The sequence below is a fragment of the Podarcis melisellensis genome, assembly GCF_964234715.1.
Source record: "Podarcis melisellensis genome assembly, chromosome: 14".
Lineage (NCBI taxonomy): Eukaryota > Metazoa > Chordata > Lepidosauria > Squamata > Lacertidae > Podarcis > Podarcis melisellensis.
This window is the reverse complement of record NC_138546.1, coordinates 23,287,451-23,305,838: the sequence shown is the minus strand read 5'-3', so window position 1 is coordinate 23,305,838 and position 18,388 is coordinate 23,287,451. Positions and strand designations below refer to the sequence as shown.

General features: G+C 48.5%; 1 protein-coding gene across 4 annotated transcripts in view; it reads left to right on the top strand.

The window, feature by feature from the left end:
- Positions 1 to 304: 304 nt before the first annotated feature.
- The window catches only part of CASKIN1 (CASK interacting protein 1), a 108,727-nt gene continuing 90,643 nt past the window's right edge, over positions 305 to 18,388 (top strand). For 2 of the 4 annotated variants that reach the window (XM_081888956.1, XM_081888955.1), the window contains exon 1: positions 305 to 530. In XM_081888956.1, coding sequence (XP_081745082.1) covers positions 437 to 530 — 94 coding nt within the window. In that variant the 5' untranslated portion in view covers positions 305 to 436. The remainder of the gene's footprint in view (positions 531 to 18,388) is intronic. The other 2 variants (XM_081888958.1, XM_081888957.1) reach the window with 1 other exon arrangement.

Here is an 18,388-nt window from a genome sequence, read left to right as displayed (position 1 = left end):
GCGGCGGCGGCTGCAGCAGCAGCAGGAGCAGAGCGCGGCGAGGCGTCGCGTCGCGTTTGCAGCTCCAGCGCGCCCGGACCATGGAGGGCTCGCCGCTGCCGCCACCAGGGGAGAAGGAGGCGGCGGCAACAGCCCGTGCCGGAGCCGGGAGGAGCCCCAGCGCAGCCGGGCAGCGCTAGCCGCCGCGGCGCCGCCGCAAAGCAGCCGAGCCCGGTCCCCGCCCGCCCGCCAGGCGCTGCGCTCCGGCCGCCGCTGCCACCGCCGCGCGTCTCCATTGCGCGCAGCATCTGCAGCCGCCGCAGGAGGAGGAGAAGGCGACACCCCACCTCCGCGCCCGCCCGGGACCCGATCCGAGCCGGCGGGGATGCGCGGGTTCTGAGCGCCCCTCGCCCTCCGGCCCTCCGCGCCCCCGGGGGCCGGTCTCCCCGCGCTCGCCATGGGCAAAGACCAGGAGCTGATGCAGGCGGTGAAGGCGGAGGACATCGGGGCGGTGCAGAAGCTGCTGCAGAGGCCCAAGCCGGGCAAAGCCAGTGAGTGACCAGCGCTATCCTCCTCCCCCCCCCCCCAATTAATTCCTCGATTTAATTCCTCTTCCCCCACCTGGCCTTTGAAAGAATAAAAATAGGAATGGGATGCATCCCAGAGCGCGCCTTCTGCCTGGAAGTATGCCCAGCTCCTGGGGTGGGTGGGGGGAGGGAGTCTAGGGGAAGGATCCCTTCCCCAGATGGCATCAGGAACCTCTTTGCAGAGGGTGGGGCGGAGGGGGCTGCTGCTGCTCTTCTGCATTATGCTGCCCCTCCTCCCGCCAGTGACCCCCCCCCAGATTTTCACCCACACCCAGCTAGGGTGGTTCCTGCTCATTCCCTTATTCCAGGCTGGCATTGGGGTTTTAGTTGGCTCTGAGCCCATCTCTTCCCCCCCCCCGGAGGAGGGGGTGTCCAGGGCTGCTGGGGGAAGGGGCATTTGCCTAAACAAGGCTGGATGTTGTGGCATTCCACAGTGCCACCCCGGAGTGGCTCTCAGCTCTGCTGGCCCATGTAAACAGGCTTTACGCTGGTGATGTGTGTGTGTTTTTTTGGGGGAGGGAGGCAAGATGAAATTCAGCGTTACTCGCCTCGCCACACATTGCTGCTCCACACCCACCTGCCCACTCACATGGCAAACTGGCATGGGGGGGTGGCAAGGAAGGTGCCACGCTTAGCCACTGGGGTGTCTCTCCTGCTGGCTTTGAACTCTCGAGTGCAACTGAGTGAGAGACGAGCTCCTCTCCTGTTAGCCAGTGGCTGTTGCCCCAGGTTGCGTTTTCTATTTGATATCAGCGACATAGCAGAGAATTGCCTTGGCTCTGGCACCGAGTGGATTAAGGGAGGCTGAAGAGCTCTGCGAGGGCAAAGCGGTTCCGAGTGCCTGGAGTGAGCTGGCGCCTGAGTGCCAAGGCCGTGTGCAGTGCCTCTGGCGCCATACCCATCCCTGGGTCGTAGTACGCTGCTTGCTGCCCGCTCTCCAGATAAGAGGTGCCCGCTGTGGCTTCCCTTCTGCACTTTGAGAAGTGTCAGACTGGCAAGGGGATGTGGGCATCCTTCCCTCCTTGGCCTGGAACGAGCGGCCCTTTCTGGGCTAGGTCTGGCTCTAAGGGGAGCTGTGTGGCTGTAATTTTTCACCTGGCTTTGCCAGTCCTTTCTGAAATGCTTTCCTGTAGCCGCGTGCAAGGCTGGCTGGATTTTTATTTTTGCGGAGAAGGAACTGATTTTTGAGCTGCCTGTGACATCTTAGCTAGGGGAAACTGAGATCAGATTGGTGCTCACTTTCTAGAAGAGGTATCAGATTTCCACTCCATCTGAAAGCATCGCTGGCTCGCTGTGGGAGGAACTCCATCTGACTGGTCCTCGGATGTGTGTGCGGATTCCCGGTCAATACTCTGTGATGTATGGAGCATTTGAGCCTTGCATTGAAAATAGGCTGGGAAGTCTGAGGCCTGGGAATCTGGAGACTTGTTGCCCCTCCAGACATCCTATTAGTTGTGGATTTGTCTTGTTTTGCGCTCAGGGTGGTTAGACATCGTCCTCTTTTTAGAACAGTTTGCAATTGCAGAAGTTTCACAGCGGTCAGACTGCTTCCATTTCCCAGCGGTGCATGTCCTGCGCTTTCCTGCTGAAATCTTGTAAGTTTTCATGCCACAAGTGTTCCCGAGTGGTGTGTCATTCTACTTTGGTTGCGCTATAGCGCAAGAGTGCCCCTCTGGATGGCAATAATGCAGTAACATTGGGGGACAATCACAAAACAACTGATAAAAGCAGAGTGACATGCGCATGGTCTGGTATGAATCTGCTACTAATATGTTATTGCCTTCGATGAGATGTCGCAGAAAACACCAGCCTGGGAGGGGTCCTTAGGCATTTTGCCTGTGGGGGCAGCTGAGTAGTCCTGGATATTGCAGGAGTTGTTGGTTTAGGTTTGAGTTAGTCCTGTGCAGAAAATGGCTAACTAGGTCTCTCTGTCTCTCTCGTACTCTGATACTCCCTTGTGCTCCTCTAGACAGGGGCAACTCATTTAATTCTGTGTTTTGTCCAACCCCAAGCAAACTGTTGGGAGAAACTAAGGTTAAATGGTGGGTTTTAGTGCTTGGGGGAGCTGTAGCTTCCTGGTCCAGAAAAGCGCTGCAATTAAAGCAGGTCTTGGTGCTGAGTTAAAGTTGCCCTAGCAGGGATGTTGGTCTTGGAAGCACTGCAGCTCAGTGGTAGGGCATCTGCTTTGCATGCAGAAGGTCCCAGGTTCAATCACCAGCATCTCCATTTAAATCTGGGCATGTTCTGAAACCTTGGAGAGCTGCTGCCAGTCAATGTAGACAATACTGAGTTAGATGGACTTGGTGGAAAGCAGTTTCCTGAACTTGGGCAGAAACAGGGGCTGTTGAGAGGGGCTTGCTACCTTTAGCCCACCTCCCCAAGCTGGTTTGAGGTCCCTCTTTGCTGACCCCCCAGGCCAGAACAATATATTTTCCATACCGTGTAATCTAAACGGTTTGCCCCAAGAGTCCCTTACAATGCCATGGGGGATGGTGGGGTGTGTGACATGCAGCAGTGCAAGGGATCTTGGAGTGCTCTACCTGGATTGGTGCCCCTGGAAATGTCTCTGCCGCAAATGGGTTTGGAGTTTGCTTTCCAGGCAGATCACCATGGGATTCAGGATCTTGTTCCCCTTACAAGGGATTTCCTTCCTTATATTACCTGATTCTTGCCTTGGTCAACAGCAGAAGTTCAGAAGTCTGTCCTTTTATTTGTATATTGCGTGGCACTCAAAGGGGGTTTGTTCACCCCACCATCTATTTGGGGCTGAGCCCACTGTGTTTGTGTGAGAGATGGGGAAAATCTGCTTTGTGCAGCCTGCTGTGCTTCCCAGCTAATGGGTGTGTGTGTGTTGCAGCGTCAATTGCCCAATGCCAGGACTTTGCAGAAATGCTGAGCTCCTGCAGCTTTCTTGGCCTTTGGACAAACACTTCTCGCCTCTGAGACCTGGGCGTGATTGCAGGTGATGCAGCCTTGAGTTGGGCTTCTTCACGCTCGCACACAGGAATGCACCGACCTGCGCTTCCTGGAAGTGCTGCCTCCAAATTGGAAATCCTTCGACTGTGACCCCTGTCCCAGAGGGCTTCTCGTCTCTGGTGCTACCTAAGAACAGCCACTCTGCCCCACTTGAAACCTATGTATTTATTTTGAATGAAAGGATCCTGGAGCAGCTGTGGGAATGCTTTTAGGGACAGAATGCATGAGAGATTTCTGGTCCATCATACTGGGGTCTATCCTTTGAGGGACTGGGATAGCCCAAAGCCCCTTATTCTATTCATATAAGAAATATATATACCACACTTTGTTCAAAAAGCTGCGGGACAGTTTGCAACATATTAAGCAACACAATGTCTGTGCGTAACATAATATCAATAAAATACATACTCAAAAGAAATAAGATATAAATACAATTCATAATAAGCAGTTGTGTCAAGTTATTCGTATGCTATTTTGGTCACAGATACCCTCATCCAAAAGCCTGCTAGAAGGGGTCAACTGTTTCCTTTTTTTAAAAAAAAGTGGATAGATAGACTGCAGTAGGAAGAGCATTTTTCAGATGTGGAGCCACTACTGAAAAAGGCCTTCTCTTGGATCCTGTCACTGCACACTCATCCACTAGCCTCAGAACATGAGGTCAGTGACAATGTCAGGTGAAAGGGCTCTTGGTGGTTGCTTTGAAATGGGGAGGCCTATCCTCTCATTTGTGTGGGGAATAAGCAGGAGATGGGAGTTGGGTAGATGCCCAGATACTCAGGCCTCATGTGGAGATGAAGAGGTCTCTCTTCTGCCCCCAACCCATTAAATATTTTATCTAGGTACTACTGTCCTGGGCTATTCAGTGGGAGCCATCTCCACCCCCAGACTCTTAGCTGGATATGGTCAGGGCTGCTGTGGGTCAGTGACCCCAGACTGCAGGAAAGGCGAAGCTGGTTCTGTTTTATGATGCCCCCCCCCCCAGTTTCATTGACGTTGTTCTAGCTGGGTGTTAGGTCTTATCATAATCCTGAAGGCAGAATAAGCTTGTACCATTATTATTATTATTGCTATTGCTGTTGTTGGGAGCAATTCAGAGCCTGTGATTTGCAATCAGCCTTAAGTGCCACAGTTTTTGTCTAGAATTGGTAGTCAAACCAAGCTTTGTGGCCAGTGGGATCCTTCTCCCATCGATGGCTGACTTTGCTTTTTTGCCTACTTTTAAGGTCAGGGACTATAGTCTGCTCCCAGTGGTAGAAACTGAGATATAAAAGCTAGGAGCCAGATGGCACCTTACGCCAAGGTTTCAGTCGCCATAACGGAATGCCTAGGCACAGCACTGAAAGAGGAGCTGGGGTTGTGCTGCTGCATGAATTGGTTGGCTCACAAAGCGCCAAAATATGTGTGTCTTTTGGTGCCGTGCTGCCCTGCAGACCCACTGATTTGTGCAGCAGCACGGCATCAGAAGTGGCGATTGTTTCAATGCCGTGCTGTCCCGCAAGCCAGCTGACTGGTTTGGCATGGCAGCGGTGCCAGCCAGCCGGATGGAGATGTTAGTTGCCAAACCTGGCAACCAGACATGTCCGCTTCCTCACCAAAGGCTGGTTGCCTGTTGCAGAATGCAGTTGGTGCCTGGTTAGTTTTGAGCACTCTCTGCTTCCCTTCCAGATTTGGGGAAGGGTCCTGGCTGAGTGGCAGAGCATCCACTGAAGATCTCAGGTTCAGTCTCCATCACTTCCAGGGAGGTCTGGGAAAAGGCTCCTGCCTGAAACCCAGAGAGCTGCTGCCTGCCATTGTAGGCAATACTGAGCTAGATGCACCAAGAATCTGACTCTGTATATAAAGCAGCTTCTTACGTTGCTATGAGTTAGAAGGGGTGGCAGGGATGTCCCTGTTGGGCTGCTGTGGGGCTGAGGCACCCCTGCTGGTTCTGCCACACCCTGTGGCCAAACAGCTCCCTACCTCCCCCTTTCCAACTAAAGTTTACCTGGGTCGGGTGGAGAGATCAGCCATGCAGCTACCAAGATGACCTCTGTCCACCTCTGCGGTTCCAAGTTTGAGATGGTGCTTGGGGCTAATCGCACTTGTCAGAAGGCAGCCGTCGTGGTGAGAAGAAATATGTGATTCTGCTCAAGGTGACTGGGATGACTTTAAGAGAGGACTGCAGAAATTCATGGAGGCGAATGAGGCTGTCAGTGGCTACCAGCCATGTTGCTTACGTTCTCCCTCCACTGTTGGTAGCAGTGTGCCTCAGAGCACCAGTTGCTGAGTATCAGTGGAGAGCACTGTGGTTGAGCTCAGGTCCTGCATTGAGGCTTCCCATTGGTTTATTTCATTTTTTTTGCCTTTATACCCCACCTTTTCTCCTGGGAGCTCAAGGTAGTGCACATGGTTCTCTGCTTCCTAACTTAATCCCCACAACAACCCTGTGAGGTAGGTGAGGCTGAGAGAAGGCAGCGACTGGCCCAAGGTCACTAGGTGAGCTTTGTGGCCGAGTGGGGATTTGAACCCTGCTCTCTGGGGCCCTAGTCCAACACTCTAACCACTACACCAGATTGGCTGTCAGGGGTTGGTCACTGTTAAAACAGAATGCAGGATTAGGTTTGCCCTCATTGGCCTGATCCAGCCATGTCAGCCTTCTGTACAGTAGTAACTAGCATGGTGTCCTCCAGATTGTGTTGGACTCCAACTCCAGTACAGCGTTTGAAATTCGCCAGGTGCATTTTGCACCAGGCTATTGACCACTTGCTTCCAAATGAAGATACCTGGGCATCAGGATGGCACCTGACATCTCTGCCATCTGGAGGTGCATCCTGGGAGAACCACATGCTAGCAACACATCCTGCAGAATCTATCAGGTATATTCTCTCTGCACAATTGGATTTCATTTCTGGAATCAAAATGGTTTTTTTTTTCTGTGCAGCCTGAGCAAGAGCAGTCACCATTAATAAAAAGAGGTCAGAATAGGGCAATATATATGTGTGGACTCTCCTTGGATCAAGTGACTTTTCTGCCTTAAGTTCTCTAAACTTTTAAACTAGCTCAAGGTAGTCATCAGAACTAGCCAGATGTTTAACTGAGAATCAGTCACAGCCAGGCAACCCAGCCAGATGGGTGGGGGTTATAAATAATAAAATTATTATTATTTGAAAAATAAGACTTTAGAGTGGGCTTACCCAAAAATGGCAACTAGACATTCTGTTTTGGAGACTGTAACCTTGGTTTAATGAGCCATTTGATGCCTATTTGAGTTTCTAACACTGCTCCAGTAATCTCTGATTATTAGTCATACTGGCTTGGGTTGAAGAGTTCAAAGGGCCCCACTAGATGTCCTTATTGTGCATTCATGCTCATTTGAGCTCATGATGGCATTAAGGTGCTTAGAGGGTGGATTGGATGATCCTTTTGGGTCCCTTCCAACTCTACAATTGTTTTTGTGGAGTTACAGTTCTGTGTAGAGTTGTATTCTATGATTCTGTGACCCCATTTTTAATACCCCTTGTACCTGCAAAAGTTTCACAGAGGCCACACTACTTCATGTACGATCTGCACATGTCCTGCAACTTCCCACTGACACCCTGTAACTTTTCAGCTCACAGACATGGCGAGGCTTTGAGTTGTTCTTCTGAAAGTGGACCCCTCTGGACAGCAATGATGCGAGGGAAGCTTCTCAGAACAACTGACAAAGCAGAATGATATGAGGCCAACCCAGCAGAAATCCACCCCTAATGCACTATTATTGCACCAATGTCATGTTGCAGAAAACACCTGCAAAAACCCCACTACCGCACTGGAGGGGGCCAAAGTCCAGCAACATCTGAGGAGGGGCATCACCATGGTGGCTGCTCCTGTGTTGGGAAGTTCAGCCTTGCAAATAAGTTGACCAGAAGCGCTGGCCTCCAGGTTCTCTTACTCAGCTTCTGGCTGGTGTAACCCTGTGTTAGTCATTTGCAGCCTGCAGGAAAATAAATAAGAACCAGGCCTGGTAAATTTCCCCTGCCTGGAAGTGATCATGATTTAGCCACTGGCAACCAACTGATTGACTGCTCCGAAGCCACAGCTGCAGGGTCTCTGTGCCAGGACACGGGGTGAGATTCAGGACCTAGTTAGCTGCAGTTGTACATCATGGTAACTTCAAGGGTGGGGAGCCTGTGACCCTAAAGATGCTGTTTGTTTGTTTGTATATTATTGATTGCATTTATACCCCACCTCCAAGGAGTTCAAGGTGGCATGAAGGGTTCTCCCCCTCCTTATTTAAACCCCACAACTACCCTGTAAGGTAGGTTAGGTGGAGAAGCAGTGGTTGACTCAAGGTCAACCAGTAAGCTGTATGGCTGAGTGGGGATTCGAACCCTGGCCTCCCAGGCCCTAGTCCGATACACTAACCACTATGCTGCACTGGTTCTGTTGGAGTCCTGGCTCCTATCAGCTCCTGCCACCCTGGCCAATGGTCCAGAATGGTGAACTTTGGGAGTCCAACAGCCTCAGGAGGGCTACAGATTTCCCATCCTTGTGCTAAGTCATAGTTAAAAGTTTCCTGTGAAGAGGTGATCCCTCTGCTGCTAGCAAGTGGGAACGATGGACAAAGATCCCTGACATAACACTGGGGTTGTGGGTTGCTTCCCGCAGAAACACCAAGAACAAACTCTGGCTTCAGATAAAAAAACCACAGTCCCCAGTTTGGACGCAGTGCAAAGCCAAGGGCCATGGTTTGTTTCTCCCACTCTAGCAGGGCGGAGCAAAGCAGGGCACTCTGTTCATGCACAATAAACCTTTAACCACAGCTTACTATGAGGCGCAGACGCACTGTTCAGAAATGATCTGTTTGGGGATTGGAAATGTGTGGAAATGATTATTCTTGTTTACAATAAAGGGCCTCATTATCGTACACATACCTTGCAGGTATTGACAATTTTTCTTTTGGGAAAGCTTTCTCCCCTTGAACTAGATATTCAGCAGATTTTTTCATCTTCAGATTGCAAACCTTGCTAATTCATATAACTGGGTAATACTACAATGGTTCCCACTCCACCCACCACATTGCTGATAATCTCCGCATTAGGAAGAGATTGTGACATGTAAGGTAGCTGTCCAAAATTTTATGAAGGTTGATTACAAAATGCACTCAGGGTTGGGGGAGGGATCAGAAGTACACAGGTTCCCCCACCCCACCCCAGTATCAAAAATTTGGGAATTTATGAATTTCCACATTACTGTCTGCCTATACATCATATATTTAAAGCACACACATCCCAAGAATCCTGGGAGCCATCACGGGTAGTGTGGGGTAAGCTACAGTTCCCATGATACTTTGGCGGCAGGGTGTGGGTTTTAATTGTGCTTTCAATTCACTGTACACTGCTGAGGGTGCACTGACTGGCAGTAGCTCTCCAGGGTTTCAGGCAGGAGTCCCTCCCAGCCCTACCTGGAGATGCTAGGGTTTGAACTCAGGACTTTCTGCATGCAAAGCAGATGCTTTGTCGCTGAGCTACAGCCCCTCCCCCTGTGGTCATCTGTGTTTACATGCCCAGCTGCATGTGTGAATGGATGATATTTTCATGGTCAGGGAGTGTTCTCTGGGGATGGCCTCTGTCTCTTCCAGTCTGCCGTGGGAGCTTTGTTCTTTCACTGTCACTGGTAGGACCTGGGAAAGGCGGGAAGAATCACTCGCTGTTTCTTAGAAGTACAGTGGTACCTCAGGTTACAGACGCTTCAGGTTACAGACTCCGCTAACCCAGAAATAGTACCTTGGGTTCAGAACTTTACTTCAGGATGAGAACAGAAATTGCGCCATGGTGGCATGCAGTGGCGTAGCGTGGGGGGTGCAGGGGGGGCCGGCCGCACCGGGCGCAACATCTGGGGGGGGCGCTCACACTCGCAGCTCTCTGCCCCTACTAAAATCCACGGGTTAGGGGGCGCAAATTACTTGCCTTGCCCCGGGTGCTGACAACCCACGCTACGCCACTGGTGGCATGGCAGCAGCAGGAAGATTCATATTGCATTTAAAGGCAAACCGACCTAATTCACACTCCTTTAAAACAGTATGAGAACCAGAACACAGATTCATAGAGCTGGAAGGGACCACAAGGGTCATCTAGTTCAATCTCCTGCAATGCAGGAATCTTTTTGCAGAATGTGGGGCTGGAACACTTGACCCTGTCCCTGAGATTAAGAGTCTAATGCTGAACACAACCATCCTTTGAAATTTACACTTCTCTAAATTTTGCAGTGCAGCTCTCTAGCCAAGGAAGGAAGGTGTGCAAAAAAAAAAAAAGGCCTATTCTAGGGCAGCTGTTCCAAAATTTTGGACTGTGGACCCCCAGCAGCCCATGAACTTCATTCAGGTGATCCACAATAGATATTCATGTTGATTTGTAATTGCATTTTTATTGCTTCTTTCCTTTCTTATGTTGTATTCTCATGTATTACAGTTTGAATTCCACGGAATGCAAATTGCAGTACAGTGGTACCTCGGGTTAAGTACTTAATTCGTTCTGGAGGTCTGTTCTTAACCTGAAACTGTTCTTAACCTGAAGCACCACTTTAGCTAATGGGGCCTCTTGCTGCCGGTGCCCTGCCGGAGCATGATTTCTGTTCTCATCCTGAAGCAAAGTTCTTAACCCGAGGTACTATTTCTGGGTTAGCGGAGTTTGTAACCTGAAGCGTATGTAACCCGAGGTACCACTGTACAAGAAAACACAATCTAGAAGAAAATGAACGAAGCAATAAAAATGCAATTAAAAACTATCCATTGTCTAGCACAGCGCAGTACAATTGCTGCAACGGGTAGAAAAGTCGTTAGGTGGTCTGTTGAGACCCTCAGCAATTTTCAAGTGGTCCATGGGAGGGGAAAATTGGGACGCACTGTACTAGGGTAAAATGTGCATGTAAATGCGTATGTTAGTGAAAGTAACCTATGAAAATGCATGGTGTTAGTGCTTCTTTTCTGGGGCGACTCAAGGGTACGCATTACCAGCACCTTCTCTCCCCCCGCCCCCGGTTAAAATGTGACATTTTCTGTATAATAACTTCATGTTGGGCACCGACACCTTTTTTCCTAAAACAAAAAAAATGCAGACTGAAGTAAAGATTGGAAGAATGAGAAACAGAGAGGAAATGAGACCAGCAGATTCTTGTATCTGTGACTGCCTGGAATGTGTCCCTGGTCTGTGATGATGGCTGTAGTTTACCTGGATGGAGGATGGAGAGTTGGTAGTGGCTCCTAAAAGGTTTCCTAAGCGGGAATGTGGCCCTCCAGTTGGAAAAAAGTTCCAAGCTACAGGACATGCCTTTGGAATGACCTGGCAGAATTCTTTGTATGTTTTTATGGGGTGGGCAGACAGGTGCTGTTCCCCCGCCACTCCTTTGCCATGAAGTGCTCTCCTTGTTAGTCGTGCTGCTTGATTCTTCCCCTTTAATTGTCTTAAAGCTCCCAACAATCTCTTTAAAGCTCCCCAAAGCAGCTTAGCCATGATAGCTGCAGCAGGAGCCTGTCCTTACGTCGGGGTGATTATTTCTTGTTATTGTGTTTGAATGTTAAAGCTCTCTCGAACAATGTTTCTTGTTCCTACCGGAAAAGAGAGGTTTAAAGAGAGGCGTTTGTGTGCGCGCACATTGCAAAGGTGTGTCGGGTTCCTAGCGGGGAGGAAAGCGTGGGCCCAGGACCCTGCAGGCACAGACCCCACAAAGTCTGCTCCTGTCAAGCTCAGATGCTCAGGCGGAAAGGCCCCTTAATCGAGTTGGAAGTGTTTGTGTTAATCTGCCAGCCTCACTTGCAAGAGCTGGCGTGCTCAGATTTCCTGGAGGACTGTAGGACGGTGCGATCTTGTTAGAAGGTGAGAGCACACGTGCCACCATTTACAGAAGGCTTTGCCAGTTTGCAGCAATGCCAGTGTGGTGTAGTGGTTAAGAGCGGTAGTCTCGTAATTTGGGGAACCGGGTTCGCGTCTCCGCTCCTCCACATGCAGCTGCTGGGTGACCTTGGGCCAGTCACATTTCTCGGAAGTCTCTCAGCCCCACTCACCTCACAGAGTGTTTGTTGTGGGGGAGGAAGGGAAAGGAGAATGTTAGCCGCTTTGAGACTCCTGAAGGGGAGTGAAAGGCGGGATATCAAATCCAAACTCTTCTTCTTCTTCTTCTTCTTCTTCTTCTTCTTCTTCTTCTTCTTCTTCTTCTTCTTCTTCTTCTTCTTCTTCTTCCTGGTGCAGGTTTTCTCCCCACCATCCCACTTATCTGTTCCTAGCCAAACCTACCATTTATACAGCCAGGTTGTTCCCATCGGGATAGAGAAATGGAAGTCGTTCTTCACACAGCGCATTGTTAAACTATGGAACTTACTGCCACAAGAGGCAGTGGTGGTCCCCAACCTTTGGACGGTTTCATGGAGTGGCTACTAGCCGTGATGGTTATGCAATGCGTCCATGGTCAAAGGCAGCGATGCTTCTGAATACCAGTTGTTGGAAACCACAGGAGGGGAGAGGGCTCTTGTGCCTGGATCCTGCTTGTGGGTTTCCTATCCCATTGGGGCATCTGGTTGACCTCTGTGAGAACAGGATGCTGGACTCGGTGGGCCATGTGCAGAGCATGTGCAGAGTTCACTCGTTTTCTCCATGCAAGATGAATGTTCAGATCCAGTAGTGAATAGACTCAGCACTTATGGAGAGAGTTTGTTTGAGAGAGGAGGGCAAGGCATCTTCATCGCCAGGATGATGTTGGTTTCTGTATCTTACGATGTTGGGACATCATTGCTTGTCGCCCCTTGAAAACTCAATGGGCTCTGCTACCCAGAGAGAAATGGCTGGGGCCTTTTCAAAAGCTGCGTCACTTGTGGGCAGTCTGTGGGCCCCTAGCTCAGTGGTAGGGTATCTACCTTTTATACAGAAGGTCCCAGGTTCAATTCCTGGCATGTATCTCCAGGTAGACTAGGACATTCTGTTGCTGGTCAGTGTGGCCAACACTGAGCTTGATGGACTAGTGGTGTGGCTCATTATAAGGCAGGGGCCATGTTCCTAATAACAGGGTGTGAAATTCACATGCTCAGTAAAAATAATGCATCTCTCGGGACCAAACAGCATTCACAGTGCAGCAAACGCTCAGGTTGGAGTTGAATCAATCGGTCAAATTTTGAGGAAGAGCTTTGCCTTAGTGGGATCTCCTCCAACTCTACAATTCTGTGATTCCATGAAAATGTTGCACACTGTCTCTGTGCCGTCTTCCATGCCATAGGTGAAGATGAGAGTCATTCCTTCCCTTAACAGCATGAGGATAGAGCTATGAATGGCAGTGCCTTAACCGCTTCTGAAGGGGCATTGGAAATAGGGCAGGCGAGGGTTAACTGCTGAAGCTCTCCTAGGAATAAGTGGCTGCTGTTTGGAGTGGGAAGATGCTCAAGGTAGCTAAAAAAAACTTCCCTGGGCATGGCCGGAGGACTGGTGATGCAGAAACCCAAGGGAAGGCAAGCAGGTCTGGGTCTGAACGGAAGGACAGAGTCTGTCTGGAAATCCCATAAAACCTGCCTTTGAGTTTCAGGCTATGGAAAGAGTCAAAATAGATTTGAGTGGGCAGCCGAGGAGCACTGCATGATGGGTTTTGATGTCTTTGTGACCTTTTTGCATTTGAGGTTTCCATCGATTGCACTGGACACCTGTTGCTGCTGACTGAACGGCTCCCTTGAATTATGATCTCTCGATTTCTTGTGCAGCTTGACTTCTTCCAGCTTTTGAGGGGTGTTTGTGTGTGAATGTGGGATGGATGGATGCAGCCAAGGGGTCAAGAGGGGCTGTTTCCAATGATGGAGACAGGTTGCATCCCACCGCCCACTTTCACTCTTCAAAGCCATTCCATTTGCCTAGCTGAATAATGCAGAGGCTTATAAATATGCAGATGCCAAACTCTCTATTCCTTTGGGATCCAGGTTGTTCATAAAAGCGCGACACAGATGCTGCGATACAGCACATCCACAGGATTGGAATGTGCTCTCCTTCTTAGCGGAGGTGAAGGAATGTGCAAGCAAAGGAGAGGGGAAGGAACAGCTCAGTTTATTTCACTTAATATTTATTTCATAAAATTGGTATACTGCCTAATTGTCAAAACAAACAGACTTCAAAGTGGTTTGCCAAAAAGAATAGAACAACAGAACTATTGGCAAAAAGACAACCATTGAAAACCTTCAAAAAATAATTAACATTAACAATAAGATAAAAATCAGATTAAAACACATGTCAACAGCAGTGTTAGAAATTAGCCAGGTGCAAGGCGCATTTTGTGACCAGTGTAGGTCCATTTGCGACCATGTGGAGATCTCTGGATGTTGGCGACTGAGGAAAGCAAAATGTCGCTTAGAGAACAATCTGAAATATTTCATTGAAGCTTGAATTTGTTTTGTTCTGGATTCTTTTATTTGATGTTTTAAGGTGTTATAAACTGATTTGAGATTTTTTTTAAAAAAATGTAAAGCGATATAGAAATTAAATGAATAAAAATAAGAATAAGAAACCTCACCACGAAAAAGCACCCAGACAAACAGCTGTCTGATTTGTTGCAGCCATTGTATTCTTATGTTCCCAGATCAGCAAAAGGTGATGGGAAAAGCCAGTTTACTGCAGCAAGACTGTAGATTAGGATCTGACATCCTTCTTAGGCCTTTGCCAAGTGGAAACTGTTCTTCCGAACTAGAACAATGGCTCCTCTGCCCAAATCAACCTCCCTTTGAGAAAGTTATTGTTGGCCCGATGTTGACTGGGAGGAATGTGCCAAAGTTTTCTTTTACTTCCCAATTAAGCTGTTCACAAATGATCTGGAGTTAGGGGCGAGTGGTGAGGTGGCCAAGTTTGTAGATGGCCCCAAATTGTTTGGGGCGGTTAAAGCAGAAAGGGATTGCAAGGTGCTCTGAAAGGATCTCTCCAAGAATGGGAAGGAAAATGGCAAATGCAAAAAACCCTAACTTCACTATTGACATCTGAACTAGTGGTGATGAACAGGAAGGAGATATTGAGGTCAAGGTTGAAAGCTTGGTGAAAGGGTTTGAGAGCGCTGTTAGAAATTAGCCAAGTGCCAGGCACATTTTGTTTTATATGATGTTTCAACATGTTGTAAACCACTCTGAGATTTCTTCCTTATACAGTCATACCTCGGGATAAATATGCTTCAGGATAAGTATTTTTGGGTTGTGCTCCGCGTTTCATGCACATGCGTGGAAGCAGTGAAACGCGACCTGCACATGCGCAGTTGCATCTTACGTTCTGTTCAGGATGTGAATGGGGCTTCAGAATGGATCCCGTTCGCATCCCGAGGTACCACTGTAATATAAAGCAGTACAGTATAGAAATGAAATTAACAACAACGGCAACAACGGCAATAATAAAATTCTATCGGGGGAAAAACCCAGCCCCTAGATGTTCCATTATGGTGCCTATAACCTAGATTTCAGGAGCCATTCGGTGAATAGCTTATATATCTGACACTGCTTTAAATCAGTGGTTCCCAAACTTTTTGGGGCCACCCTGCTTGGTTCCACAAACTCATCCCCAGTTCCATAGCCTATAAAAAGCATGATTCAGAATAGTGATTTGCATGACCCAATAAGGAATATAACAATCCAATACCATTCAAAACAGTAACCATTAATTGCACATTTGTTCGAAACCGCGTTTAACCTATTCTGCGATGCCTGCTCTTAAACCCTGGCTGTCAGTATAGACAGTCGTGAGCTTGCTGAGCCACTGTCCTGACTTTGGTGTAGGGCAGCTCCAAATGCCCGTTTGCATGTGGAGTATTGAGTGTGAACGTAAATCCGAGCCTCCCTTCACCGGCAGTCTTCAGGGGAGTCTGCGCTTCCCTCCCAGCCAGCCTCTGTTTCCAAACCTGTCATGTTCTGTCTCTGCTGGTTGAGGGAACCCTCCATTCTCTTGCGGCTGTCAGTTAATTCTGGGTTTCCTCGTTCCATTTGATCACTTTAATAACTTCCTCCTCCGGCAGCCGTGTTTAATGAAACCCAGAGAAGGCTTTGCAGAGCTCTGAATGTTCTCCTTGTGACGTTGTGGCAGAAGTTTATCTTGCATTCAGCAATGATGGGAGCTGGCCGTGATGGGGTGGTCCAAATTCTGATAGGAGGGAACTGGGGTCACTGGTTTTGTGTGTGTGTGTGTGTGTGTGTAGAGGAGGATGTTATTGGTGTAAGTTTTCATTTTCAAATGAAATGAGAGGCCAAATTTGTTGCTCTTTTCACAGCTGCCATGCAAGGGTCGAGGGTATAGAATCATAGAGGTAAAAAAAGGTAAAGGACCCCTGGACAGTTAAGTCTAGTCAAAGGCGACTATGGGGTCGCAGTGCTCATCTCGCTTTCAGGCCAAGGGAGCCGGCGTTTGTCCACAGACAGCTTTTCAGGGTCATGGTGCCAGCAGGACTAAATCTGGTGCAACAGAACACTGTGATGGAAACCAGTGTTTACCTTCCCGCCCCAGCAGTACCTATTTATCTACTTGCACCGGTATGCTTTCGAACTGCTAGGTTGGCAGGAGCTGGGACAGAGCAACGGGAGCTCACTCCATCATAGGCATTTGAACCGCTGACCTTCCGATCAGCAAGCCCAAGAGGTTCAGTGGTTTAGACCACAATGCCACCCGTGTCCTAATAATCATAGAATTGTAGAGTTGGAGAGGGACCCTTAAAGGTCATGCAGTGCAACCCTCTGCAATGTAGGAATCACAGCTAAAGAATCCATGACAGGTGGCCATCCAGCTCTTGCTTAAAAACCTTCAACAAAGGAGAGACAACCATCTTCCAAGGGAGTCCATTCTGCGGTCAAACACTTCCTGTCATCAGAAAGCTCTTCCTAATGTTGAGTCAGAATTTCCTTCCTTGTCATTTGAATCCATTGGTTTGGATTCCTCTGGAGCAGCACACCTTCCTTCCGTGGAGGTTTTTAAACAGAGGTTGGATGGTCAGGGATTCTTTAGCCGTGTTGCAGGGGCTTGGACTAGGTCCTGTACAACTTTACAATTCTGTGATTCTGTGAATGATAAACCAAGCATGATTCTGTAATGGAAGTAGAGGGGGCAGGTAGGTTAGGAGCTTTATGGGTTGAAGTTCTAACTTTTTGTTATCGAGGAGAACGCAAGGGATGCCAGCTGTGCCTTTGCCCTTGACTGCAGGGCTTCTCCTTCCTTCAGAGAAGGTGGAAGTCCAGATTGTCAAGACTCCTATCCTGGTGCTGTTCTTCTCTCCCCTTGCTGAATTGCCTCCTTTTGTAAAAATAATGATGCTACATGATTTATCCTGCTGCTGAAATAATTGGACAGTACACTAACAAGCACCGCAGGCGATCTGGAGAGATGTGTTGTTCAAATATTGGGGGGGGGACGCCGGTCAAAACCAAACTCCTGAGAATCTGTGGAGGAACCTCTGGAGCGCTGGTGAAATCCTGCCCTCCAGTAACCTCGCTGTCTGGCCCTCCAGACCCTCTCACTGACCTGGTTTAACACACCCTTGGTGCATGTTCTTGTGGGTCTTCTGCCGGGAGGCAGATGCTCTCATTTGCTGGAGATTCAGGGCTCTGTCAACAGGGAGTGAGAGAGGAGTTGGGCCCTGTCTTGCCTTCACCCCCTTGGCAATTTGATCTGTCTGAGAATGACCAACAGTTTATCAGCACATAGAACCATAGAACTTCAGAGTTGGAAGGGACCTAAAGGGTCATCTACTCCAACCCCTGGCAATGATGGAATCACAGCTACATATATACAGTGGTACCTCGGGTTACAGACGCTTCAGTTTACATACACTTCAGGTTACAGACTCCGCTAACCCTGAAATAGTACCTTGTGTTAAGAACTTTGCTTTAGGATGAGAACAGAAATCGTGCTCCGGCGGCGCAGCGGCAGCAGGAAGCCCCATTAGCTAAAGTGGTGCTTCAGGTTAAGAACAGTTTCAGGTTAAGAATGGACCTCCAGAGCGAATTAAGTACTTAACCCGAGGGACCACTGTACATATATTTTAATAATGATGATGATGATGATGATTTTCTATTAATTTTTAATTTTCAAGTACACAAATAGATCTATTTATCATGTAGGTGGAGACGGTAAAATGGCTTCCAAACTTCTTGTTTGGTACCTTGCCTCCATTTTGTAATCGTATTGGGTCACCAATACCATTACCTGTTTATTCATTAAATCAGTTATACAGCAACAGCATCCTTAGACTAGATTAAAAATAAAGAAATAATCAGTATTATTAGCATAGTGGGATAATCCTCTGTCGCCTGTCTTCAGGCGTCATAGAATTGTTTATATTTACTCTTCCTTTAGATAGGCAGTTAAGTTTACTGTTATCAGTAGATCCCAGACCTTTGTGGATTAGTGTGTGTTTTACACAGAAGAGCAACTCTGAACATGTGCAAAGTAGTTACAGCCTCCCTGCACATAGAGTAGGGTTGGCAAAACTTCTTTCAGAGTTTCATTCTGGGCAGAATTCGGAGGGCCAGTGGTGGGTTTGGCCGAAACAGGAGAGGATGGAACAGCAGCTACCAATCTTTACCCTTTTCCTGAATTAATTTTTTTAATTAATTTTTCATTAATAACAATCCAATGGAGGCCACATTAATACAATGCCAAATCAAGTGCAATACCCTAGCTTCGACACACCCTTGTCTGTCCTCCCTCTGTCATCAGAGTTCAAGCACACATTGCAAAGAGTTGGTCTGGATGACCCATGAGGTCCCAGACAAGGAAAAACACTTGGTGTATGATGCAAGGCCAGTCCGGGGTGTGTGTGGCCTGTGGAGTATTCCAAGGGCCTGATAGAATGGTCTTGAGGGCCATATTTCGCCGCATAGAGAATATAGCTTCCAAGTC